The 27,766-nt window shown below is 51.4% G+C and overlaps 2 protein-coding genes across 3 annotated transcripts; one reads left to right on the forward strand and one right to left on the reverse strand.

Annotated features, from left to right (window-relative positions):
* The first annotated feature begins 707 nt into the window (after nt 1–707).
* Nucleotides 708–6,781, forward strand: PSMC3 (proteasome 26S subunit, ATPase 3). The gene is made up of 13 exons (XM_066361573.1): nt 708–802; nt 896–973; nt 1,202–1,285; nt 2,036–2,161; nt 2,602–2,706; nt 2,824–2,886; nt 3,150–3,287; nt 3,723–3,866; nt 3,981–4,129; nt 5,024–5,120; nt 5,331–5,476; nt 6,268–6,349; nt 6,600–6,781. The coding sequence occupies exons 2-13, from the start codon at nt 899–901 to the stop codon at nt 6,708–6,710; spliced, it is 1,320 nt and encodes a 439-aa protein (XP_066217670.1). The 5' UTR covers nt 708–802; nt 896–898; the 3' UTR covers nt 6,711–6,781.
* A 3,144-nt stretch (nt 6,782–9,925) lies between these two features.
* On the reverse strand, nt 9,926–16,913 carry SLC39A13 (solute carrier family 39 member 13). 2 transcript variants are annotated; one of them, XM_066361574.1, is made up of 10 exons: nt 16,556–16,709; nt 14,877–15,185; nt 12,978–13,091; nt 12,587–12,711; nt 12,094–12,198; nt 11,895–11,984; nt 11,079–11,129; nt 10,718–10,850; nt 10,440–10,539; nt 9,926–10,325 (listed from the first exon to the last, which is right to left on the reverse strand). In XM_066361574.1, the coding sequence occupies exons 2-10, from the start codon at nt 15,175–15,177 to the stop codon at nt 10,250–10,252; spliced, it is 1,095 nt and encodes a 364-aa protein (XP_066217671.1). In that variant the 5' UTR covers nt 15,178–15,185; nt 16,556–16,709; the 3' UTR covers nt 9,926–10,249. The 2 variants fall into 2 exon arrangements, with proteins under 2 accessions (XP_066217671.1, XP_066217672.1); XM_066361575.1 differs by lacking the exon at nt 9,926–10,325 and having other exon boundaries at nt 10,445–10,539; nt 10,722–10,850; nt 16,556–16,913.
* Between the last annotated feature and the right edge of the window lie 10,853 nt (nt 16,914–27,766).

The raw sequence follows: 27,766 nt of genomic DNA on the forward strand, positions 1-27,766 counted from the left end.
TATCTCTTTCTTAATGCCCTTTGCACACGGCTGGTTTGTGTTGTTCATGATTTGGGACGCAGAGCCACTGTGCAAAATCCCTAATTCCTAACTGTAAGGCGACCAATTTTTTACAATGAAAAGGAGGACAAAAGTAAGTTGAAGAAAACAATATCGTAAATAAAAGAAACATCTTATTCATTGCAACAATAATACACTATAATATGATAAATGCATAATAAAAACATTTTAAATATTTTATATTGTAAGTATGCTTATATGCCTACTAATTTTTAATAATAATTGTAAGAAAAAAGTACTCATTTAGATACAAATACGTCACATCACACGCAATGGATCAACTCTGCCCGGATCGAATACGGACATTCATAGATTAGTCTTCCAATATCAAAAAGGAGGACATGTAGGAGGACACTTTTTGAGGGAGGACGGAACTTACAAAAGAAGGACTATCCTCCCTAAAGGAGGACGACTGGTCACCTTACCTAACTGGGACAGACTCTGAGGTTCAATCACTCCTTCAAAAGCGCCCTTTTAGGTACGGTCCAAACTAAGACTACATTTCCCAAGGGCCTTTGAGGCTCTTATTCCTTCCCCCTTCCCCTTCCGTTTTACATCCAGGCCCCGCCCACTATGCGCGCTGGCCAATAGCACAGCATAAACAAGGCAAGGGCGGGAACGTTTCAAGGGACATGGGGGTGGATCCTGCGGCTTGCCTTTCGTCTTTTGAATCGGAGAAGTAGATTCGCTGTGACAACACGGCCGGAGCTGAGTCGGCTAAAATCAGGACTTGAAGAAAGAGGTCTGACATTAGTCAAGAGCTGGTGTTAAGAAATATAGTACTAATTTTCTTTTATGGCTCCTACCCAGTCTTATCTTCGGCCTTTTCCTCCAGGAAATGAATCTGCTGCCGGAACTCGAGAGTCCAGTGACTCGGCAAGAGAAGATGGCGACCGTGTGGGATGAGGCTGAGGTGTGCGCTGGGGAAGCTGGGGGTCCTAGAGCCGGGCCAGTGGGGAGACCACCTTGGTCGGAGGGGAGGCGGTGTTTGGGGGGATCAAGGTATGTGGGCTGCTTGGGATGCGGGCAAGGATCCCGACTCCTTCATTCTAGTCTTATGGGTGGAGAAACACGCTGTTAGTGGGCTTGGAGAAAGCGGAGACCTGCTCTCAGTTAAATTTTTTTTTTTTTTTTATAACAGCAAGATGGAATCGGGGAGGAGGTGCTCAAGATGTCCACAGAAGAGATTATCCAGCGCACGCGGCTGCTGGACAGTGAAATCAAGGTGGGCATACAGGGCAGGGCGTACTTGGGGACCGCGTTTTCCTCCTCGGGCCCGAGAAAGAGAAAAGAAAACTAAGCCTTACGAGGGACCAGAAGAGGGATACGGTGTTGGGAGAACAAACCTGAGAGTAGGAATCATCAGACTGCCTTTCCCAACGAGGTCTTTACGTATTACTCTCAAAAACCCGTCTTTTAGGAAATTTTCATTGTACAGATGAGGAAACTGAGGTTCAGAAAGTTTTTATTGGCTTGACCTGTGGTGGCACAGTGGATAAAGCATCGACCTGGAAATGCTGAGGTTGCCGGTTCGAAACCCTGGGCTTGCCTGGTCAAGGCACATATGGGAGTTGATGCTTTCAGCTCCTCCCCCCTTCTCTCTCTCTCTCTCTCTCCTCTCTAAAATGAATAAAAAAAAAAAAAAAATCAGTCCTTTAAAAAAAAAAAAAGAAAGAAAGTTTTTGTTTTGAAGTACTCAGCCCTTTAACAAAAGGTGAGCCTAAAACCTCTGTTGGACCCAAAGTCCCGGTCCTTTCCCTCTGCTACAGCGACTTCTGCAGGAGGTCCCCAGACTGGCCTCCTGTTTTGACCTCCGTGGGATGTGGACATAGTCAGGCTCAGCTTTCAGAGAGCCTAGGGGCTGAGTGAGCAGATGCGGGAGGGCCCCCTTGGCAGCCTGAATCTCACCCATTACAAGGCCCTGAGATAAACTGAGCCGAGGCCGAACATTTGCTTCCACTCGTCTTCGTCTCAGATTATGAAGAGCGAAGTGTTACGAGTTACCCACGAACTTCAAGCCATGAAGGACAAGATCAAAGAGAACAGTGAGAAGATCAAAGTGAACAAGACGCTGCCGTACCTTGTCTCCAACGTCATCGAGGTGTGTGTGCATGTGGAGGGGAGGAGAGGGGTTAGCAGGTGTGGAGACAGTCTGTGAGGGGCCACTGGGGAAAGAGTGGGTGAAGTTTTGATGCCCAAATTGCATATTGGGGTATCATTCTGAGGGTTCCCTTCCTAGTGTGTATTTCTAGGGAGATATGTAGAGGAGGAAAAGGCCTCAGAAGCCTGACATGTCTTTTCTCCTGTTTATTTTTCCTAGGCGGTAGATGAGCTCTGTGCAGGGTTTCATCACCTAAGCAGAAGTCTTATCAACCCCATGGTTTATCAGCCACATTTGCTGGTCTCAGGGCTAGTCTGAGGCCTGAGGTGGGGATGGTCAGCCCAGCAGGTGTTGGGAACGTCACAGCTCAGGAAGCCCCTGGCTCTGGGGAGTTCAGTGGGCTGCGCAGGGCCTCTCGTCTAAGCTTTTTTCCTTTCCAGCTTCTGGATGTTGATCCCAATGACCAAGAGGAGGATGGTGCCAATATTGACCTGGACTCCCAGAGGAAGGGCAAGTGTGCAGTGATCAAAACCTCTACACGACAGGTGAGGCTGGCTCAACGACGGAGAACCGAGGAGGGTGCCGGGCGGATGTGGGAAGGGATTAGGGAGCCTTAATGAGGGCAAGTGAGTAACTGAGGCTGCTTCTGGAATCTTCTATAGACATACTTCCTTCCTGTGATTGGGTTGGTAGATGCTGAAAAACTGAAGCCCGGAGACTTGGTGGTGAGTGGTGTCCCTGAGCCCAAGCAGAGCTTTTCTGGCCAAGTTGCTCCCATTGACCAGCTGAGCTCTGCCCCAGGCCCAGGTCTCTGTGGCCCTGAGTTTCGGCAGAGCAGCTCAGAGAGTCAGATCCTCACTACCTGCTCTTTGAATCTTGTATTGCCCAGGTCCATTTTTTTCCCCCCACTCTATAGACACCTGTCACCCAGCCAATTAGTTAGGCCTTGAATTGGGACAAATCCAAAGGCTTTGTGCTGTGTCCCCAGGGTGTGAACAAAGACTCCTATCTGATCCTGGAGACTCTACCCACAGAGTACGACTCACGGGTGAAGGCCATGGAGGTGGATGAAAGGCCCACAGAGCAATACAGTGACATCGGGGGCTTGGACAAGCAGATTCAGGAGGTGAGCGTGGTGTGGCAGCCGCTAGCAGCCTCAGCAGCCTTTTGTGTTTCCCTGCTTCACGGACCAGTGTACTTCCCCCGAATGTGTCTCTTATACTTCTAGCATCCTGGGGAGGTAAGAAGATGTCATGTGACAGTTTAGGGGACTGAGCTCTGGAGAGAGTGAATGACTCGCTTAGGGTCATAGAAGGTTAAGGCCAGCCAGAGCCAGGCCTGGAACTTAGGCTTAGTGTGTTTCCACCATGTCCTGTTCCTGGAGAGACCAGTCAGCCTTGGTGGCAGTGAGCATTCTGCGTTCTCTTGGTATGGGGGAAGGAGAGAGCAGTGTCCCTGAATTGGAATAAGAGGGTTCTAGATTGGGGTTGAAACCATTAAAAATTGGGCTGTAGGAGGCTTCAGGGCCTCATTCTCCTCACTCAGGCCTTCTTCTTGGCAGCTGGTGGAAGCCATTGTCCTGCCAATGAACCACAAGGAGAAGTTTGAGAACTTGGGGATCCAGCCTCCAAAGGGAGTGCTGATGTACGGGCCCCCGGGAACGGGGAAGACCCTGCTGGCCCGGGCTTGTGCTGCACAGACCAAGGTGAGTGCCTTGGGAAGGGTGAGGAGGAAATGGGCGGAGCTGAGCCCCACAGGCCCAAAGAAACCTCTCAGAGGAACTTCTGACGCTGTCAACCCCCATTCCCACCCCACCCAGGCCACCTTCCTGAAGCTGGCTGGCCCCCAGCTGGTGCAGATGTTCATCGGGGATGGCGCCAAGTTGGTCCGGGACGCCTTTGCCCTGGCCAAGGAGAAAGCTCCATCCATCATCTTCATTGATGAGCTGGATGCCATCGGCACCAAGCGGTAAAGGGGTCCTGGGTGCCACCAAGGGGATTGTTTTAAGTCCCTGCTGCCCCGCCCTGTCTCTCCCTGGGACAGTGGTAGCTCTGCTTTTGTGCTTCTACTCGCTAAATTCTTGTCGAACTAGTCTCCCTACCTGTTCCCTTCTCCCCTGACCATCCATTCTCCTCACAGCTGGCAGTATGTTCTTTATAAAGCCTGGTCACGTCACTCACGCACTCACAGCCCCTCACACAATGGATCCTGCTTAAAGCTCTCCTGGGCTTCCTCTGTTACTCCTTGGGGTAAATTCCTGGGCTTGCCGTGGCCCGCAAGGCCCGTGTGGCTGTCCCTGCTCTCCTCCTGCCTCGTGCCGTGTGAGCCGCGCCGTCGGGACTCTCCGCATCGTCCGCTCGGCTTGCAGGCTCGCTCTGGCTCTGCGGTGGGAGAGACTTTGCACTTGCTGTTTCCTCTCTGGAATGAGCTTTTCCGTATCCCCTCTTCTTTAATGGTTGGTTGCTCGGCAGATGTCTTTTCAGCCTTCAGATCTGAGCTGAGGGACAGTTCCTCAGGGCCACCTGCGCAGGCTCTTCCTTCCGTTCCGGGGCTGGGCCGGCTCCCTGTGTTTCTAAGCGCGGCTCAGTCTGCAGTGGCAGCTCGCCAGGGCTCTGTCCCAGGCAGCAGGCCGTTCTCCCGCTTCATCCTGGGCTCTGCACCAGGTCCCAGCTTCCTCTCCAGCCCCACTGCAGTCAGCAGTGACACCTTTTCTGTGCTAGTCCCCGGGCTGGGGGCCCCAAGTTGAGCGAGATATTTTCCGACCCTGGATGGGTTGGGTTAGGCCTCTGGCGGGTGGAGGAGGAGGGCAGGACTTGCCCAAGCTGTGGCCTCACCAGTGTCCTGGGCCTCTGTGTGCCTCAGCTTTGACAGTGAGAAGGCCGGGGACCGGGAGGTGCAGAGGACAATGCTGGAGCTTCTGAACCAGCTGGACGGGTTCCAGCCCAACACCCAGGTCAAGGTGAGCGTGTTGAAGATGAACATGGGGCTTAGAGATCAGGGTCTTCTCGTCCCCTCGCTGTTACAGCTAGAATAGGAGTTGGGGTCTGTCTTGACCACCCCCAGCCCTCTCACTTGGACGCTGGCCTGTCTTTCTGCCCATTGTGACGTGACTGCTATTTGTCTGTGAACCCCTTTCTCCTCAATTCAAGTTGCTTCTTCCCTTGCTCAGGTAATCGCAGCCACCAACAGGGTGGACATCCTGGACCCTGCCCTGCTCCGCTCAGGCCGCCTGGACCGAAAGATTGAGTTCCCGATGCCCAACGAGGAGGCCCGGGCCAGAATCATGCAGATCCACTCCCGAAAGATGAACGTTAGGTGAGCAAGGCCACCATGAGCAGGGCGCTGAGCCCTGGAGGGGCTGGCAGAGCGGTCTCCTCCTCACTGGACCGAGTTTCCCAGGCCTTCGCCCACCCCCTTCCCACAACTCGTTCACACAGCACTATTCTACACGACAACCACTTCCTCCCAGGTGCCTGAGGTGGAGTCTTGCTGGGGCCAGACCCTAATTCTAGCTGCTCTGCACGTTAGAATCCACTGCCCCCCTCCTTCCCTGCAATTGGAAAGTCTGCAGGCCAGAGGCCCTCAGTTTCTGGCCTCCCTGATCCCAGCAGATGGGCACAGCCCAACATGGTCCAGGGGAATCCAGTCGGGGGCCAGATGGACCTGGGTTCAGATCTCTGACTTTTAGCAGGTGGCATAACCTCTCTAAGCCTCAGCTTTCCTATCTGGAACTTGGCAATAATGGCACCAACCTTATGGATTGTGGCAACAGCAAGCACAGTGCTTGGCATGGGAGACCATTAGGTGGCAGCAGCATGCCGATAGCCTACCTTACTGAGGAGCAGGGAGACGGCCACCTTGTCTGCACTCCTGCTGCCCTGCCTCAGCCTGGGGTCTCAGGCACAGATTTCTAGAAGGCTGGAGCTCAAGATACAGCAGTGACCTGGTCGAGCCTGCTTTGTCCTATCCCTTGTCCGAAGAGGAGAGCAAGGCACAGTAGGGAAGGGACTTGCCTATAGTCACAGGGTGCATTGACGGGAGCACATCGGCTCCCCTTGCCCCGTCCCCATAAGTAACTGAGCTCTGTCGCATCTGTCCTCCCACAGCCCTGATGTGAACTACGAGGAGCTGGCCCGCTGTACGGATGACTTCAATGGGGCCCAGTGCAAGGCCGTGTGTGTGGAGGCGGTGAGTGGTGGGGTGAGGTGGGTGTGTGGGTGCTACGTGCCTTCCCTGGGCAGGGCGGGGTCATTTGGCCAGTGGAGACTGCTGCAGGGAGGAGGCTGAGGAGGCCGTGGCCCCTGGGAGCCCTGGGCAGGGTGGGGGTCATTTGGCCAGTGGAGACTGCTGCAGGGAGGAGGCGGAGGAGGCCGTGGCCCCTGGGAGCCAGGCCAGAGGTGCAGGGAGGCACCCTAGAGCTTGTGTGTCCTGGGTGCAGGGCATGATCGCACTGCGCAGGGGTGCCACGGAGCTCACCCACGAGGACTACATGGAGGGCATCCTGGAGGTGCAGGCCAAGAAGAAAGCCAACTTGCAGTACTATGCCTAGGGGTCGCCGCTACACCACTCGGTCTCTTGTGGTTAAAATTCGTAATAAAAGATGGTTTCAGCTCCCTGTCACCTGTCTCACTGTCCCCACGTGCTGCTGCTGGAAACTCAACCACTGTGAGCCTGGATCCAGTTGTCAAGGTGTAGCCCTCGGAGGGCCGAGCGCAGGCCTCTGCTGTGGTGGGTCTCTGCCCTCATCCCTGCAGACCCCTCCCCACTCCCTGCTCCACCACTGAGCTTAGAGGCCGTGGCGCTGCAGCCCCGGCGTGGAGGCCCCGTGTAGAGCCAGCCATTCCCTTTTCACATTTGGTACCTGGCCCCTGGCCTTAGGTCCTTGTAAAGCCGGGCTCGGGGGTTTTCCCCTTGGAACTCCTGTGTCCTGGCCCCTGAGCTGCCTCTTTCTCCACATGCCCCCGTTAGCTCTTCTGACTTCTTTCCTCTGGCTGAAAAATGAACCCTGAGCAAGACCCCTGTGAGAGCTTTTCTAGGCCTGACCTGCGGTCATGCTGTTAGAGGACATGGCTCTGCCTTCAGCCCCACTCCGTCAGACCCTGGAGCCTTCGGAAGTCCCTCAATGGCCTTTCATGGTAACAGCTCTTCTGACCTCATCAGCTCTCTCCTCCTCCCCCCTCCTTTTCCCTGTCCCGTCTCCTAAGGGACATGCCCACAGTGAGCTACCGACCGGGTCTGGGCTTTTCTGGTCGAAGGGGCTCCTCGCTGGGCCTGACCCCCAGGCCCGCCTTCCTTCCCGAGTGCCCTGAGGGCCACGTTGCTCTTCGGCAGTCGCACTGACTCCCCCCCCTGCCTGAGGAGCCCCGGCACGGCCTCTGAAGTGCTTCTGGTTCTGTCGCCTGCCCTTGGCTCAGCTGCCCGTTCCTGCACCCCCATTTTCTCTTCTAATCAGCTGGGGCGTTCGCCCTAGTAAACCTGCGGGCACCACCTGAGGCTCAACACAGGAGTCCCAGTGCTGCTGGGGGGGAGCTGGGTTCCTTCCTGGATGGGTCAGGCGCAGATCCACCAGATCCCACAGCCAGGTGCAGCAGGTCCCTTTTTGCTGGAAAGCAATTCAGAGCAGGGCCACAGGTGCAGTGGCTTGGGCTTCTCAGCCGCTGTAGGAGACCAGGTGACGCTGTGCAGATGTGCCGCTCAGCAGTGGCTCCTGGGCCTGTCCTGTTTGGCTGCGGACCAGTGGGTGGGGCTCCACTTCCCCGGCTGCTTCCTCCTGCCAGTGCTGCTTTGAGCAGCACCCCATGGTGCCTGACCTGGTCCTTATACAGCACGATCAAAGGTGAGGTTGTGTGGTTTAGAATAGGGATCCGGTGGGGGGTTTTTTTTGTTTTTTATACAGAGACAGAGTCAGAGGGATAGATAAGGACAGACAGGGACAGAGAGAGATGAGAAGTATCAATCATCGGTTTTTCATCGCGACACTTTAGTTGTTCATTGATTGCTTTCTCATATGTGCCTTCACCGTGGGCCTTCAGCATACGGAGTAACCCCTTGCTCAAGCCAGCGACCTTGGGTCCAAGCTGGTGAGATTTGCTGAAACCAGATAAGCCCGCGCTTAAGCTGGTGGCCTAAGGGTCTCGAACCTTTTTCCTCCGCATCCCAGTCCGACGCTCTATACACTGCGCCACTGCCTGGTCAGGCCGGTGTTTGTTTCTTTTCTTTTTTTTTTTTTTTAATTTATTATTATTATTTTTTTTTTTACAGAGCAGAGAGAGTCAGAGACATAGACAGGGACAGACAGACAGCAATGGAGAGATGAGAAGCATCAATCATTAGTTTTTCGTTACACATTGAGACACCTTAGTTTTTGTTCATTGATTGCTTTCTCATATGTGCCTTGACCGCAGGCCTTCAGCAGACTGAGTAACCCCTTGCTCGAGCCAGTGACCTTGGGTCCAAGCTGGTGAGCTTTTGCTCAAACCAGATGAGCCCTCGCTCAAACTGGAGACCTTGGGGTCTCGAACCTGGGTCCTCAGCATCGCAGTTCAACGCTCTATGCACTGCGCCATCGCCTGGTCAGGCCGGTGTTTGTTTCTTAATGAAACAGTTTCATTGAGGCCAAACCTGGAGAGGTCTTTGAGAGTGGAGCTCTCTTCCTTGATCGAATTATTCGGGGGGCAGGCTGGGAAAAAGCCACTGCCTCCTAGGTCTGTGTAATGACACTACCCTTGGTGCTGTAGTTACAGTGCATAGTGCGTCCTGTTTTGTTGGGACAAAAAACTTAAGACGCACAAGGGAAACATGAAGTGTATCTAATCTGGAGAAGCACCGCAGGGTGACAGTTCAGAGGGAGCACAAAGCAGAGGTGGCGGGTGGGGCTGACAGGAGGGCAGGTGGCTGGCGGACTGGGCTGTGGAGCTGCCAACCTGGCTGCAGCCTCGGGCGGAGCCAGCTGCCTGGAAAAGCCCCACTTGGCCGTGGGTGCCGGTGCAGAACAGAGGCAGCACGTTTGTGTACAATATTTATTTTATCTTATATATAGAACAGGTATTTACAGATACAAACGGAACTACAGCACAACTGCTGCCAACCATTCAGACCCTCTTGATGGCCACCCCTGAGGATGTCCACAGTCGAGCGGCGGGGCGGGGCCCGGCTGTGGAGTGGCCAGCTGAGTACCTGGGCGCCAGCCAAGGGAAATAGCTGGGGATTATGGCTTCAGCATTCTCCCAGAGCACATTCCTGAGTGCTGACAGCACGGAGCCCTGCCGTCCCCCGCTTACCCCGCTACGTGCACGCAGTGGGGCTGGAGAAGGGGCCTGGCCAGGGAGGGGCAGCTGCGAACCGTTCCCTTCCCGCTCCCAGAATATCCGCCTGGACCCTGTGCTGGCACTAGCACCCTTGAACTGGACCGGAGGCCTCTCTGGCCCAGGGCTGCTGGCTGCTCTGCAGGCTGCTGTTTGGCAGCTGGAGGTGGCAAGAGCTGCTGGCACTGCCAGGGAACGTTCACTCAGGGACAGGAGCTGGCCCGGTGCAGGCAGCCATGAGAAAAGGGTCTTGGGAAGCATCTCCCAGCTCCATGCTGTCAGGGCTGGGGCTGCAAGAGCATCTGCCTCTCCGTTCTTTGGCCTTGGAGCTGGCGTAGGAAGGGCCAAAAGGACGGACGCAGCAGTCCCCAGCCTTGGCCCCTACACTGCCAGGGCTGCATGCATGAGCAGAGGTTTGTTCTCAGCCAGGGGGCTAGGGGCCCAGTGGGAGACAGCTGTGGGGTCCTGGTGGGGAGAGGCCTCTGCTTGGGACCCGTGCTGCTGCTTCCTCGCTGCTCACTCCGGGAGGTGCAAGGGGACAGGGTGGTAGGAGAGAACCACAGTGTGGCTGGGGTGGGCACAGGCATGGGGCCCTCAGCCCAGCGCGTGACGGATCACAGTGTCGGTCTCACATCTCACACGTGCACACCACACACACACATCAACCTCTTGTCTGGTCGGAGGCTCGCTGGCTCTCCCCGACACTCGCCTCTCTGCCTGACACACGGTCACAGTAAATACGAGTCTTATTGCTTGCTGTGTGGGGCGGGGCTGTCAAAGACAGTTACTCCACGAAGAGCGAGAACAGCACCATCACCAGGATCCCCATGCAGAGCAGAAGCACTTGCTGCAGGGAGCGCCTGTGGGGGGAAGGATCGGCTCAGGGACAGAGCTGGAAGGGGGCGAGGGGAGGGGCCAGAGAGCTTGAGCCTCGAAGGGCCCTGCGTGTGTGGCCGTCCCAGTGGGTCACTCACCATGGGTCATCTTCCTCCAAGAGGTCGGGCAGCACGTTCACCAGGGCGATGTAGAGAAAGCCACCAGAGGTGAAGGGCAGGATCCAGGCCACAGTCTCCTCTGCAATGGGAGAAGGCTTGACTGACTGGGAGCCCAGGGGAGCCGTGTGTACCGCACCCTCCCTGCAGGGTGGCCAGGGGGCAGAAGCGGCCTGGGTGCCAAGGGTGGGGCAGATGTGCCCTTGGCTGGTGCCCCTCTGCTGACTGCCACTTGCTGCCACCCCTCGCCACGCCCTTACCTACTCCTTTGGGGGACTGTGTACAGATGGCGAAGCAGGCGCCCAGCAGGCCCCCCAGGGCCGTTGAGAGCTGCAGCTTGGCTGCGCTCCATCGGTCAAAGCCGGCCCGGAGCAGGATGGCAAAGTCGCCCACCTGAGGGAAGGTCCAGATGGTCACTCTGGGCCCCAGCAGGACCAGGCCCTGATTGCCTCAGGACCGGCCCGCACACCGAGCCTCCTGCACCAGCCTTGCCGCTGGGCCCCAGGCCCGAGGAGGCTGGAGCCGGATGGGCTGAGCAGCTACAGGCCTCCCAAGTCCAGTGTCCCAGTCTGCCATGCAGGGCGGTCCCACCCCAAACCCTGCCCCAAAGCTGGAACTCACCTCATGGGGGATCTCGTGCAGGAGAATGGCCATGGTGGTCAGGAGTCCGACCTGCAGGAAGGGGAGTCTGGGGGGGTCTGTGCCGAGGGCCAGTGCACCCACTTGTCCACTCAATCTACCAATATTCACTACGCTGTGAGCGCTCTGGCTGGCCACTGTTTGGTGACTGGAAATACAGCAAGCAATCAAACACAAGGAGCCTGCCCTCCTGAAGCGAACAGTCTGGAGGAGGGGCCAGGACCGAAGAAACAGATCAAGAGCCGTGTGACCGCGCACACTGACAGCTGCTCTGTGGAAGCAGGGACTGGAGCCACGGGCCACAAGAAACACGGGCCTAATTAGATTAGGGGTCAGCGAAGGCCTCTCTGAGGAAGTGCACTAAAGCCAGGGCCTAAGGGCCGAGGAGCCAGCTGGTCGGTGGGAGGAAGGACATTCAGGCAGGTGGAACAGTGTGGAGTGGAGGCCATGAAGAAGGAAAGAGCTTGGGCATTTAAAAGGAGGCAGAAGGCCGAGGAAGAAGGTAGGGGAGAAGCATCTAGAAGCAGGCAGGCAGGCAGAAGCTGGGCAGCCTGGCAGAGGCACGTGAGCCCAACAAGGAGAGCTGCAGCAAGAACAGACCAGTGGCTCAGGACAGAGGCAGGCCGTGTCCAGGAGAGCGACAGGGGGGACTGGGGGTTCAGATGAGGGTGCTGCGGATGCAGGAGCAAGAAGCGATGGGCTGGAGACCTGCTGTGGAGGTAGAGCCCACTGGTCAACACAAGCACCTCCATTCCCATTGGAATCGCCCGGGCCCCTCCGGCCCCAGCCCCCACTCACCTTCTTGCTCACAAGGAAGCTGGCAGCCACAGCCAGGCCGTGAGTGAAGTTGTCTATGGTGTTGGCCAGCAGATTGAGATAGCCGCTGACCTGGGTGAGGGGGGAGAGAGCCGGCTGAACCAGGTGGGCAGGGGTGAGCGAGGCCGCCACTCGGGGTGGGGCAGTTGCAGGAGGAGGGGGCCCTGAGCGGGCCACTCACTTTGATGCTCTGGACCACGGTGCTCAGGCCGGGCTCTGCAGCCGACTGGGCCAGACAGTGGCCTCCATTGAGCTCGGCAGCAGCAGCGGGGCCTTTGCTGGGGGCCTAGGGCCAGGAGAAGGAGGGAGAGGTGACATTAGATGCTCCCCACTTGGCCAGGGTAGACACAGAAGAGGAGAGATATGGAGAAACAGACAGGGAACACCCCTTTTCTCCGGCTAGAATGCTGCTGCTCCATCAGCAGTTGCACCCAAACTCAACAGACCACCCACCTTCTGCACCGCTGTCGCTGTCAGTCTATGAGAACAAGCCCCAGCGGGCGGATATGTCACTTCCCCGGGATCCTCCCAAACGAGCTGGCCCAGACCCCCTGAGGTCCCAGAAAGGGGCCAGGAGACCCTTTTTTCAGAGTTCAGCTCAGAACCTGAGCCTCCAGGCCCTGGCGCCACCACAAGACAGACTGAGGTATCCAGTCTGGGGGTTTGGGGCTCACCTGGCTGGTGCCCTCCTGCTCCCTCCTGTCCAGGAACATCTTCTCCAAAGCCAGGAATGTCAGGAAGCCAGCAATGACCCAGAGCCCCAGGTGCTGCTGCTGCTGCAGGCTCTGCCCCTCACCACCTGCAGGGGCAGCACTGACAGGACAGGCCAAGCCAGGGCCATAGAAGGGAGGCCATTTGGAATGGGACCAAGTCGAGGGTAGGGGCCAGGACTGGCTGGTGGGGCAGGGCCCCAGGGACTCCCACAGGGACCAGGACAAGTCACCTGCCAGATGCCAGACCCCTCGCCGTCATTCTGGCAGAGCAGGCAGGGCCTAGGCCACCCCTGGACACGGGAACCAGCTCCCCTACCCCACCCTCCGGCCCCCAGCCTGTGACCTCACTCACCATGGCTGGAGCTGCACGTGTAGGCCCAGGCCTCAGGCAGCAGGTGGAGGAACACATTGCCCAAGAGTCCCCCCAGGGCAAAGCTGAGCAGCTGCTTCAGGCGCTGGGCCCCAGCTGCAAGGCAGAGATGTGGAACCTGGGGGCTGACCCACCAGGGCCCCTGCCCCACCTCAACCGTACGCCTCTAAGAGCCTGGGCATGGGCTGTTGCCCTTCCTGGGTCCCCAGCCCCCCAGGCCTAGCAAGGGCTGGGTGCTGGGCAGGTATACACCACAACCTGCTGATCGACAGTGGAGCCTCATGGTTAAGGTCCCAGCTCCCCAACCCACCAGCTGGCGACCTTGGGTGGGTTAGTTCTGCCATTCAGTTTTCCCTTCTGTGCCTACTGAGGATAACTGTATCTGACAGAGGTCTTGTGGGAATTCAGTGACAACACACAGAGCAGCTACTCATTAAATGGGAATTTTCTTTTCTCAGCCACTGTTACTCTCCAAGAAGTGACAGAGATTTGGGGACTTTTGCCGACTTGCAGCATCCAGAGTTGGAGGTGCCTAAAGGGGGCCATGTCCAAACCCTTGGTTTGAAAGAAACTGAGGCCCAGAGGGCAGAGGCAGCTTGGGGGTGAAGCAGCAAACATCCCAGGGGAAGCTGCTGCTTCCAGGCTGTGTGAGCTCAAGACGGTCCAAGAACCTCTCCGCCTGTGAACTCCCATTTGTGAACTGGAGCTAATAATCCACGTCCTCCCTACACGGCCCTCGCAGGTCGCAGGATGCCATGGGAGGGACTGAGCTGGTGCACAGGCGTGACGGCAGGGCTCCAGGAGGGCCCGTTCACAGCTGCAGCGCCAGCCTTCAGCCCAGTGACTGGCACGAATGTGTTCATAGCTGAATGAACAGAGGAACACAAGCACCTGGAGCCCTCGTTTCAAAGATTCCTGGGGCTGTGGTCCAGACTTAGTAGGTCATACTCTTTTTTTTTTTTTTTTAATATTTTATTTATTGATTTTTAGAGAGAGGGGAGAGAGAGAGAAGGGGGAGGAGCAGGAAGCATCAACTCCCATACGTGCCCTGACCAGGAAAGCCCAAGGTTTCGAACCGGCAACCTCAGTGTTCCAGGTCGACGGCTTTATCCCATTGCGCCACCACAGGTCAGGCAGTAGGTCATACTCTTGGGTGTAGGCAAAAGGCACCTGTAGCATTAGCAGCTCCCTATCTGATCTTGTGGAGTTGGCATTACGTGCCATGTATGGACAGACAGTCCACGCACACCACACGAAAGGGGAGCCAAGGAAAAGCCTCTGTCCCCCTCCCAGGGGCAGGCCTGTGACCAGCCACTCCTGTGTTCCCGGGTGAGGCTGGCCCGGGGCTTTCGGTCTGAGCTCTTTTGCACTATGAGCAGAGACTGAGGGAGGGAAACTGTTTTGTTGGCCATTGCATCCCACACCCAGCACAGGGCTTGCAAACACACACCCTTCTCCCTGCACCAGGTAGTGCTTTACTGATACCAGTTCATTTAATCGTCACAATAGTACCTGTGAGGTAGATACTATTGTTATCTCCATTTTTAAGTTTGGGAGTCTGAGGCAGAGTGAAATTAAGTAACTTACCCAATGGCACCCAGCTGGTAAGTGGCAGAGCCTAGATTTGACCCCAAGCAGCCTGACACCCACATTTCTAACTACTCTCTATACTGCTTCTTGGTGAACGTTTGCTGGCTGGTATAACCATAATGACCATGGTGCACCTGGGTCTCACAGAACCAAGGTGAGAAATTACATTCTGTCCTCACCCTCCACCTCAGATACACTGTGGCCCAGGGTGTGAGACCCAGCTCTCCGTGGAAGCCCAGCATGTTTCCCGCACTGCTGGCCGGCCCAGGGGGCCAGAGGAGGGTCACCCACCTTCTGAGTGCAGTGTGGTCCCCAGCTCCAAGGGAATGACAAGCAACGGGAAGACCCCGCTGAGTCCCACAATGAGTGAGCCCAGGAGGGAGCAGATCCAGGTATCCAGCCTCTCCCCGCTCAGCAGGGACCCCCAGGACTCGCTGTCCTTGTTATCCAGGCGACAAGCTGTTGCGGCCCCCCGGTTCCGGAGGGCCTGCTGGGAGCCCCCAGCCCCTCCCAGGAGCTCCAGGGTAACAGCAGTGAGGAAGAGGAGCCGCTGGCCCGCCATGCCGCAGCCAGGGCAGGGACATGCAGGCATGCCAGGTGCTGCAAAACACAAAGGCCACTCCGTGAGCTGCCACCCTTGGCTGAACACCTACTTATGAAACATGGCAGCTTAACTTTCCCCACCCACCACGTGCCACGGCATCCGCCCTTCTGCTCGCCTGGTCCAGGGCCTCTGTGGTCCCAAAGGGTGCGTGCACAGAGCAAAGGGACTCTGTTCCTCCACGGCCCAAGGACCACACGTTTTTTCCTTCTGGGCCAGCTGCAGACTGTGTCAGCACGTCTGCCTGAGGCTAAACTTTCCCTAATGACAGGGTGAGGCGCTGGCTGGGTTCCCCTCAGCCACCGGCAGGCCCAGCCCAGTTGGGTGTCTCTAGCTGCCAGGAGAGGTTGTACTGCCAGGATGTGCCCTGGTGAGGACACCCCAGGGACTGAGGCTGGCACTGTCTAGCTTGATGAGGCGACATGAGGAGGTACATACAGGTGAGGAAACCAAGCAGCTGAGCTAGGACAGGACCATTAGAGCTTCTCCCTAGGAAATGAGCTCTGTGTCCCTGGGGCACAGAGACAGACAGGAGGTGGGACCCAGGAGAAAGGCTCCCTCAGTTAGGAGCCACCTCACAGATGCTCAGGGCACTGGCATTAACTTTGCCTTACAGCTGTTGGCTGCGGGCAAGTCCCCGAAGCCCTCTCCCAGGGCCTCAGTCTCCTTGTCCACAGGATGAAGCTAAGCACTGCCTCCCTCACACCGCGGCGCATCTAAGATGAGCTTGACCACGCAGGTGAACGTGCCTGGCGCGGAGGAAGCACAGCCAGCCCCCCTTATGCTGGGGGAGGCCGGCAGCAGGGTTCCCAGCGAGGATGTGAGTCAGCCAAGAGAGAAGTTCCATCTGGAAATTCGGGCATGACGTTTAAACGTAGTCTGCCCTGCCTCGTGCTGGCTGTGACCTTGAGCTGCAGAGGTCTCTGCCTCAGTTTCCTTATCCGCTCTGGAGGAGGGAGGGAGGGAAGGCAGCCGCCTCTGGCCGTGGGAAAAATGCCCACGTTCAGGATCTCCAGGGCTGAACGGGAGACCCTGATGAAACCTGCGGGCCAGGTCGGGCTTGGAGGCCGAGGGGTCACACAGAGGTGAGGGGACCACAGGTTTGGGAGACGGGAACGGGGTGCGGAGAAAGTGAGAGAGGAGAGGGAAGAGAGAAAGCAAGAGAGAGTCAAAAGAGAGTTGGGGGAGGAGAGCAAGGGAGCGATGGAGGGCGACGTGTGGGCGACAGGGAAGAAGTGCCCAAGGAAGTTTAACTCTGGGCTCCGCGGGAGAGGCACAGGGAAAGGCAGGCCGGGAGGCAGAGGGTCGGGAGGATCGCCGGGTCCATCCCGCCCAGGGCGCGGGCCCTGAGGGTCTGGCGGTCACTCACCGTGCAGCGGCGGCGGCAGCGGCGCTCCGGGCGGCCCCGGCCATCCAGCTGTGGCGCCGCGCCCCGCCCCGGTCTGCCCCGCCCGGCCCCGCAGCCCGGCCCCCGGCCCGGAGCCGCCCCCAACGCGCGGCCACGTCACACGGGACCTGTCCGGAACCCGACGCGCCGCGCGCCGTGGTGTTGGAGGGAGTGGCTGGACAGGCGCGCTTCCGTTTTGTGGCCATGGGGGATCCGAGCGGCCAGCGCACTTCCGCTCGGGCCGGCTGGGGCGGCGAGGAGGGGCGGCGAGGAGGGCCGGGCGGAAGTGGGTGGGCTATGGGTACCGCGCTCAGCTAGGCCAGGCAGGGCAGAGGCGGTGGCTCGACAGGAACCGCGAACCGCTGGGCTAGCGGGTCTGGGCGCCGCTTCTTCTCTCGGGCTGCAGTACCCTTCGCGGCCGCACGGGGGCGCGCTCGCCTACCAGACTCGCAGCCCCAGGGCGAATGGCCGGCCTTGGTCCTGGGTGGGAGGATGGCTGCGGCGCTCCAGTTCTGAGTCAGCCTGGCGTGGCTGCTCCATGAACAAGGGAAAGGGGAAGTGCCTGCCGCAGGGAGGGGCCTAGCCCCGGGAACCTCAGAAGAGGGAATTTTATTCTTACTCATCGAATTATTTTTATGCTTTGGTTTCTCGCTGGGAACCTCAGGCCTTTGTCTCCAGTGCTTGTAACCCTTTGGAGACCAGTGCACGACGGCTTGACACTGCTGAACTCCAAACCTGGGGGAGCGAGTGCTCTGTGCTCCCCTCACCTAGAGGAAGTTGGCTTGACCGCTTAGACTAGGGCAGCAAACAATAGCGTTATTATTATAACTGCAGTTTACCAAACACCTATGTGCCACTCACTCCCTTGCATTCTCATTGAATCCTCATTCTATCCCATTGAGATGGATACTGTTAGCCCAGGTGAAACAGTGGCACAGGTGGCAGAGACAGGATTCAAACCTGAGTGTCCCTGAGCCCCGAAAGTGTGATGGCACCTCTCACTTCTAGGCTGCGGGAGTCTGGCTTGGTGTTTCCACTTTGTATTCTTCTTTGGGAATTGGCCAGGACTGTAGTCTGCTCAGGAAGGGACATGTGGGCACTTACCTGGTTAGGGATTGTGACGGGTTAGGGTTCTCCAAGCCTCTGAGCCTCATTTGCTTTTCCATGATAGCTCCCTTCATCTGTCCTGAGTTGCTCTCCCCTTCTAGGGGGTTTGGGGGCACACTTGACTCTTGATGTCCTACTCCACCTCTCAGTCCAATGTCTAGACCGCCAGTTCCTTCTAGGTGGGATCAGCTTTCCGCTGAAAGTCTCCTGTCTGCCTCACCCCAGTGGGTCGGCCAGGATGCTCTCCAGTGCCCCTCCCTGAGTTCTAAAATGGAAGCCCTGGGTTGATTTCTTTGCAAAGGGAGGAAGACTCAGGGATGCTGCTCTGGGATCTCTAAGATGCCCCTGCTCTGTATGCAAATCACTCTATCATATGCAAAGCACTTCACAATATACAAATGATTTCACAATAATACAGTCAGCATTCCTGCCTCTGGGTGCTGAGGGCTGCTGGCCACCAGCCAGAGATTGGGCGAGACCCAGCTGGAAATGCTGTTCACTGCCCTCTCACTGGCCTTTCCTCTCACCTGGCCTGGGATTTCACCATCAGAATCCCCAAGGGGTGAAAGAAACAAGCTCACTGAAGTAGGGATAGGACTCTAGAAGATGGCAATTAGCCGGAGGGCCAGGTGGGGAGACACAGTGGGTGATAAGGTGACCAATCGTCCTCCTTTAGGGAGGACAGTCCTTCTTTAGTAAGTTTTGTCCTCCCTCGAAAAGTGTCCTTCTACAAATCCTCCTTTTTGATATTGGAAGACTAATCTGTAAATGTTCGTATTCAATTGATGCAGAGCCGATCCATTGCGTGTGATGTGACGTCTTTGTATTTGACATGACGGTTCGGTAAGGATTAGTACAGTGCGGTGAGACATGATTATGAGACGCATACATTCACACGGGAGACCTTGAGAGAGAGCAGAATGTATCAATATATTGAGTGTGCAAATGACTTTGTGTACTTCTTACTGAAACACAACAGGGCACATACGACATTGTAAACTCACAATTATTTCTTTCTCAGTGACTATTAATTATAGACAGGTAAACTCAATTCATGTTTTGTTAATTCATTATCTATTTAATAATTTCCAAATACGTATCATTTTATTTACAAGTATTTTCCCGAAATTTGAGTTTTAAAGTGGAAATCTAACCTCAAACCATATCTATTAATAATGCATTTTTATTAAATAGTTGCATAAAACAGATGTTTTTAAATTAGAAAATGATAAATACACCTGAATATCATTCCAAATTAGTGGTTTTATTTGATATTTAGTTTTACTAAATGAGTACTTTTTTCTTACAATTATTATTAAAAATTAATAGGTATGTAAACATAATTACAATATAAAATATTACACATATTATGCATTTATCATATTATAGTGTATTATTGTTGCAATGAATAAAATGTTTCTTTTATTTACAATATTGTTTTCTTCAATTTATTTTTGTCCTCTTTTTCATTGTAAAGAAGTTGATCGCCTTAAAGAACAACAAATTAGATCTTCCAGGGGCCTTCAGGTATAACCTAGTGAGAAAAGAGGCAAACTAAATAAATATATTTAGACAGATCACTGGTAGCATTGACCGGCATTATCTTGGGACACTGAGATCCCAGGTTCAAAACCACAAGGTTGCCGGCTTGAGAGCAGGCTCATCCAGCTTGAGTTCAAACTCACTAGTTTGAGCACAGGGTCGCTGGCTTGAATGTCCAATCATAATCCGGATCCCATGGTCACTGACTTGAGTCCCAAAGTTGCTGGCTTGAGCAAGGGGTCACTGGCTCAGCTAGAGACCACCCCCTGTCAAGGCACATATAAGAAGCAATCAATGAACAACTCAAGTGCCACAACTGAGAGTTGATTCTTCTCGTCTTTCTCCCTTCCTATGTGTCTGTCTGTGTCTGTCTTTCACTAAAAAATAATAAATAAATATATTTATTTAACATAATCCACTATTTTATTTCCAAGTTCTTTTTTTAAAAATTATTTTTATTTATTTATTCATTTTAGAGAATAGAGACAGAAAGAGAGAAGGGGGGAGGAGCAGGAAGCATCAACTCCTATATGTGCCTTAACCAGGCAAGCCCAGGGTTTCGACCCAGCGACCTCAGCATTCCAGGTCAACGCTTGATCCACTGCGCCACCACAGGTCAGGCTTTCCAAGTTCTTTTTAATTTAGAAATTAAATTTAATGGGGTGACAGTGATCAATAAGAGTTCATAGGTTTCAGGTAAACATTTCTATAGCATTTGAACTGTTGCTTATATATTTATATGTACACATCACCCAAAGTCAAATCATTTTCCATCATCATATATTTGTCCTCTTTATTCTCCTCCCCACCCTTCCTGGTAACCACTCCACTTTTATCTGTGTCCATGAGTCTTATTTTTATATCCCACCTATGTGTGAAATCATATAGTTTTTAGCTTTTTCTGATTTACTTATTTCAGTATAATGTTCTTAAGGTCCATTCATGTTGTCATAAATGTCACTATGTCATCATTTCTTATGGCTAATTAATATTCCATTGTATATGAATACTACTTCTTTATTCAATCCTCTATTGAGGGACACTTTGGTTGTTTCCATGTCTTGGCCACTGTGAATAATGCTGCGATGAACATGAGGGTGCATGTGTTTTTGTGTACCAATGTTTTAGAGCAGGGGCGGGAACCTATGGCTCGCCAGCCAAATGTGGCTCTTTTGATGGCTGCATCTGGCTCGCAGACAAATCTTTAATAAAAAAAAAAATAATGTTAAAAATATAAAACATTCTCGCCTGACCAGGCGGTGACGCAGTGGATGGAACATTGGACTGGGATGTGGAAGGACCCAGGTTTGAGACCTCAAGGTCGCCAGCTTGAGTGCGGGCTCATCTGGCTTGAGCAAAAAAAAAAGCTCACCAGCTTGGACCCAAGGCCACTGGCTCGAGCAAAGGGTTACTCGGTCTGCTGAAGGCCCACAGTCAAGGCATATATGAGAAAGCAATCAATGAACAACTAAGGCGCCACAATGAGAAACTGATGATTGATGCTTCTCATCTCTCTCCGTTCCTGTCTGTCTGTCCCTATCTGTCTGTCCTCTCTCTGACTCTCTCTCTGTTCCTATAAAAAATAAAATAAAATAAAAAATAAAACATTCTTTGCCCTGGCCGGTTGGCTCAGCGGTGGAGCATCAGCCTGGCGTGCAGGGGTCCCGGGTTCGATTCCCGGCCAGGGCACACAGGAGAGGCGCCCATCTGCTTCTCCACCCCTCCCCCTCTCCTTCCTCTCTGTCTCTCTCTTCCCTCCCGGAGCCGAAGCTCCATTGGAGCAAGGATGGCCCAGGCGCTGGGGATGGCTCCTTGGCCTCTGCCCCAGGCGTCCCCTGGTGGGCGTGCCGGGTGGATCCCGGTCGGGCGCATGCGGGAGTCTGTCTGACTGTCTCTCCCCGTTTCCAGCTTCGGAAAAATACAAAAATAAATAAATAAATAAATAAATAAATAAAATAAAACATTCTCATGTATTACAATCCATTCATTTCCTACCGCTCATGTTCATGGTTGTGGGTGGCTGGAGCCAATCACAGCTGTCCTCTGGGACAACACCAAATTTTCATTGGATAATGCTTAACATACATGGGTCGTTGTGAGGTCAGGAAGTAAACTTCCCTCCTTTTAATCAAGTAGTCAGCTAGCTAATTGCAGAAATCCTTTTGATAAAGAAGATGGCTAAAAGAAAAAAAGATGAGGAGTATCGCACTTTTCAGCAGGAATGGACAGAGGAATTCGCCTTTATGGAGAGAGCAGGTTCTGCAGTGTGTCTAATATGCAATGATAAAATTGCATTGATGAAATGGTCAAATATAAAGCAGCACTTTGACACACGCCATACTACATTTGCATTGAAATATCCAGCAGGGGACAGCAGGAAGAAAGCATGTCAAGAGCTACTGTGCAGAGTGCAAGCTAGTCAGCAGCAACTCCGTGTTTGGACCCAACAAGGTGACTGGAATTCGGCTAACTTTGCTGGTGCTTTAGCAATTGTGAGAAACAGAAAGCCATTCACAGATGGGGAGTATGCCAAAACATTCATGCTTGATGTAGCCAATGAGCTTTTTGACGACTTTTCGGATAAAGACAAGATAATCAAACGAATAAAAGACATGCCTCTGTCAGCAAGAACTGTTCACAATCATACCATCATGATGGCAAATCAAATTGAGGCAACACAAGTGAAGGACATAAATGCAGCACCATTCTTTTCTCTTGCTTTGGATGAGTCAACAGACGTAAGCCATTTATCCCAGTTCAGCGTGATTGCAAGGTATACTGTTGGTGACACACTATGTGAGGAAAGTCTTGCTGTTTTGCCTATGAAAGAGACAACAAGAGGGGAGGATTTATTCAAGTCTTTCACTGAGTTTGCTAAAGAAAAAAAATCTACTGATGGATAAACTTATTTCGGTGTGTACTGATGGTGCTCCGTGCATGGTGGGGAAAAACAGAGGATTCGTAGCGCTTCTTTGTGAACATGAAAAGAGACCCATCCTAAGTTTTCACTGCATCCTACATCAGGAGGCGCTTTGTGCTCAGATTTGTGGCAAGCAGCTTGGTGAGGTGATGTTGCTGGTGATTCGAGTGGCCAACTTTATTGTTGCCCAAGCTTTAAATGATCGCCAGTTTAAAACACTGCTGGATGAAGTTGGGAATAATTATCCTGGTCTGCTTCTGCACAGCAATGTGTGTTGGCTGTCAAGAGGAAAGGTGCTCAGCTGTTTTGCGGCTTGTCTGAGCGAAATCCGGACTTTTTTTGAAATGAAAAACATCGAGCATCCTGAGTTAGCTAACACTGAGTGGCTCCTGAAGTTCTACTATCTCGTGGACATGACTGAACATCTGAACCAGCTCAATGTGAAAATGCAAGGTGTTGGAAATACACAATTTTATTTATTTATTTTTTTTTTTTTACAGAGACAGAGAGAGAATCAGAGAGGGATAGACAGACAGGAACGGAGAGATGAGAAGCATCAATCATTAGATTCTCGTTGCACATTGCGACACCTTAGTTGTTCATTGATTGCATTCTCATATGTGCCTTGACCGTGGGTCTTCAGCAGACCGAATGACCCTTTGCTTAAGCCAGCGACCTTGAGTCTAAGCTGGTGAGCTTTGCTCAAACCAAATGAGCCTGCGCTCAAGTTGGCGACCTCAGGGTCTTGAACCTAGGTCCTCGGCATCCCAGTCTGACACTCTATCCACTGCGCCACCGCCTGGTCAGGCGGAAATACAGTCTTATCCCTTCAACAAGCAGTGTTTGCATTTGAAAACAAGCTGGAACTCTTCATTGCTGACATTGAAACAGGTCATTTACTACACTTTGAAAAACTGGGAGAGTTTAAAGATGCATGCACAGCAAGTGACCCTGCTCAACATCTTGATCTCCAGCCGCTAGCGGGCTTCACATCTAATCTGCAGTCATTCAAAGCGCGCTTTGGAGAATTTCATGAGCGCATTCATCTTTTTAAGTTCATCACCCATCCACACGAGTGTACAGTGGACAGCGCCGACTGGAGTTACATCCCTGGTGTCTCCATCAGAGATTTTGATCTACAAGCTGCTGTTCTGAAGGCCTCAGACATGTGGGTGAATAAGTTCAAGTCACTGAATGAAAATTTGGAAAGACTTGCACGACAGCAAGCAGAGTTGGCGAGCAAACACAAGTGGGGAGAGATGAAAAACTTCAACCCGCGGACCAGCTGATTGTCAAAACTTGGAACATGCTTCCTGTCACATACCAGACACTGCAGCATGTGAGTATTGCTGTACTGACAATGTTTGGCTCTATGTATGCATGTGAGCAGTCTTTCTCACATCTAAAGGACATTAAGACCAACCTACGATCACATTTAATGAATGGAAGTCTCAACGCCTGCATGAAGCTTAACCTCACCACGTATCAACCAGACTACAAAGCCATCAGCAAAACCATGCAGCACCAGAAGTTGCATTAATGGTAAGAGGTACTTTATTCATCATTGGTTAGCAACAGTATAACAACGTTATTAAAAAGAATTCAGAGACTTATTGTACTTTAAAAGTGTTGGTCTTACATAAAATGCACACATTTACTTGTATTTAGTGTTAACCATATTTTATGGCTCTCACGGAATTACATTTTAAAATATGTGGTGTTCATGGCTCTCTCAGCCAAAAAGGTTCCCGACCCCTGTTTTAGAGTATTTTTGGTAGACACCCAGTAGAGGGATTGCTGGGTCATATGATAGTTCTGTTCTTAATTTTTTGAGGAACCGCCATACTTTCTTCCATAATGGTTGTACCAGTGAATGAGGGTTCCTTTTTCTCCACAGCCTCTCCAACACTGGTTATTACCTGTCTTGTTGATAATAGCTAATCTAATAGGTCTGAAGTGGTATCCCATTGTAGTGGGGGATTTTTTTGTTTGTTTGTTTGTTTTTTTACAGAGACAGAGAGAGGGATAGACAGACAGGAACGGAGAGAGATGAGAAGCATCAATCATCAGTTTTTCCTTGCGACACCTTAGTTGTTCATTGATTGATTTCTCATATGTGCCTTGACCGTGGACCTTCAGCAGACCGAGTAACCCCTTGCTCAAGCCAGCAACCTTGGTCCATGCTGGTGAGCTTTGCTCAAACCAGATGAGCCCGCGCTCAAACTGGAGACCTCAGGGTCTCGAACCTGGGTCTTCTGCATCCCAGTCCAACACTCTATCCACTGTGCCACTACTTGGTCAGGCCCCATTGTAGTTTTGATTTGTATTTCTCTAATACTTAGCAAAAATGAGCATATTTTCATACATCTATTTGTTGTTTGTATGTCTTCATGGAGAAGTATCTCTTCAGGCCCTGTCCTCATTTCTTAATTGGATTTTTGTTTGTTGCTGAGCTTTGTGAATTCTTTATATAAGGTTTACCGGAAAGTTCTGTTCGTTTCTATCACAAGTTTCGACACGTAAGCACATGTTTATTTGGCACATGTGTGCCTCTCTATTTTTATCACTTAATGTATACATACTGACGTAGCAAATTAACTAAAACAAAGTTGATTCACGTTAGTCTTATGTGTGAAGCGATAGTGTACCCATGGCTACTGATAAAGTTCATTTACGCCACTGTAATTTTTATGAATTTCAACAAGGAAGAAATGCTACAGAAGCATGTCTGTCGCATCCCCCATATTCCCCGGACTTAGCACCCTCCGACTATTACTTGTTTTTGTCCTTACAAAATTTTTTGAAGGGCAAAAAATTCAAAAATGAAGAAGATATCAAACAAGCACTGGTTCAATTTTTCACATCAAAAGATAAAACATTTTTCAAAAATGGGATATACAAATTGCCCTCACACTGGCAAGAAATCATTAATAATAATGGCAATTATATTATTTAATAAAGCTTATTGACAGTAAGAAAAATTTGTATTTTGTTTTATTCCAAAAACGGACAGAACTTTCCGGTAGACCTTATATATTTTTTATATTAACCCCTTATAGGAGCTATTGTTTGTAAATATCATCTCCCATTTGGTTGGCTGCCTTTTTGTTTTGTTGTCAGTTTCATTTGCTGTGCAGAATCTTTTTTAGTTTGATATATAGTCCCATTCATTTATTTTTGCCTTTATTTCCCTTGCTTTTGGGGTCAAATTCATCAAATGTTCTCTATGGCATAGCCAAGTTCTGTAAGTTTAGCAGCTATGTTTTCTTCCATATAGTTTATTGTTTCAGATCTTATATTTAGGTATTTGATCTGTTTTGAATTAATTTTTGTGCAGGGGACAAGGTGCAGTCAAGTTTCATTCTTTTGCTTGTGGCTTTCCAATTTCCCAGCACCATTTATTTATTTATTTGTTTGTTTGTTTATTTATTTATTTATTTATAGGGTCAGAGAGAGGGACAGATAGGGACAGACAGACAGGAAGGGAGAGAGATGAGAAGCATCAATTCTTTGTTGTGGCACCTTAGTTGTTTAATGATTGCTTTCTCATATGTGCCTTGACCCGGGGGTGGGAAGAGGCTATAGCAGAGCGAGTGACCCCTTGCTAAAGCCAGTGACCTTGTGCTTCAAGCCAGTGACCTTTGGTTTTAAGCTAGCGACCATTGGGTCATGTCTATGATCCCACTCTCAAGCTAGAGACCCTGAACTCAAGCTGGTGAGCCCATGCTCAAGTGGGATGAGAGTTTCGAACCTGGGTCCTCCATGTCCCAGTCTGATGCTCTATCCACTGCGCCACCACCTGGTCAGGTCCCAAGGCTTTCTTTTCTCCATTGTGTGTTCTTGGCTCCTCTGTCAAAGATTATTCTGTTTCATTGGTCTACTCAAACCAGATGAGCCCGTGCTCAAGCTGGCGACCTTGGATTCTTGAACCTGGGTCCTCCGCATCCCAGTCCGACGCTCTATCCACTACTCCACCACCTGGTCAGGTTCTCTGATTTTATATCCCATGAATTTACTGTATTTCTTTATTGTTTCTAATAGTTTTTTGATGGAGTCTTTGGGGTTTTCTAGATACAGGATCACGTCATCTGCAAAAAGTGATATCTTCACTTCTTCTTTCCCGATATGGATACCTTTTATTTCTTTCTCTTGCTTGATTGCTCAGGCTAGAACTTCCAGCACTATGTAAAATAGAAGTGGAGAGAGTGGGCAGCCTTGTCATGTTCTTAAATTTAGAGAAAAAGCCTTCATTTTTCACCATTTAGTATGATATTGGCTGAAGGTTTGTCATATATGGCCTTTATTCCAGGCCGACGCTCTACCACTGAGCCAACCGGCCAGGGCCATATATGGCCTTTATTGTGTTGAGGTACTTTCCTTCTATACCCATTTGAATGTTTTAAATAGAAATGAGTATCTTATCAAACGCCTTTTCTGCCTCTATGGATAGGATCACATGGTTTTTGCCCTTTGTTTTGTTGATATGGTGTATTACATTGATCGACTTATGTATGTTGAACATCCTTGTATTCCTGGAATTACTCCCACTTGATCATGATGTATATAATCCACTATTTTAAAATAATGACAAAAGGAACCTTATATATGTACATGATTATAGGTGTCAGTATAGATGAGTCCATGTATAACTGTAAGCAAATAAAAAATATAGAACATAACACATTAGGGTAATAACATGAATTCCATGGTGGTGGGAGAAAAAGATATAAAAATATAAAAGGAAAATTTAAAAACATGTTAACATGTATATGATCACATTTATACAATTATGTAAAAAGTTATGTATAAAATCTCATCAGACACACACATGCACATGTGCAAATATCGTAGAGTATAGTTACAGAAACCTAGCTAAGATAGTGTAAGCTATATGCTATGCTACTTACTGTCTGATATACAGATCTTTGTTAACCAAAGCATATCTATGAAGCACATGACTGCATGTATGTAAATGTGTGAGTGTATGTGTAGATAGATAGATAGATATCTAAATATAGATATAGATATAAATATATAATGCTCTCCTAGCTTGATGGTATGGTTAAGACAACCAGATTCTGGTACTAGATTTCCTGGTGCAAATTACTGAATTCCTTATTCCTTAGTTTCTTCATCTGTAAAATGGATTACTTTATTGGATTGTTTTGAGGATTAAATGAATGAATATATATAAAGTACTTAGAACTATATGTGGTATATGGGAGTTCTATATACGGGTTAGATAGTATTGTTTATATGTGTAGATACATGGGTATAAAGAAAATGTTACATCCCTGGCCAATGCCACAGTAGATAGAGCATTATTCTGGAACACCAAAGTCTCAAGTTTGATCCTGGGGTCACTGGCTCAATCCTGGGGTTGTCACCTCAACCCTGAGGCCACTGGCTTGACCCTGAGGTCACCAGTTAGAGCCCTGGTCAGAGCATGTATGAGAAGCAAGCGATGGATACACAACTAAGTGAAACAATGAGATGATGCTTCTCTCTCTCTCTCTCTCTCTCTCTCCATTCCTCTTTCTCTCTCTCCTTTCCTTGCTCAAGAAAAGAAGGAAAGAAAGAAGAACAAAAGAAAGAAAGAAAGATAGAAAGAAAGAAAGAGAGAG

Source organism: Saccopteryx leptura, chromosome 1 (assembly GCF_036850995.1).
Source record: "Saccopteryx leptura isolate mSacLep1 chromosome 1, mSacLep1_pri_phased_curated, whole genome shotgun sequence".
NCBI lineage: Eukaryota > Metazoa > Chordata > Mammalia > Chiroptera > Emballonuridae > Saccopteryx > Saccopteryx leptura.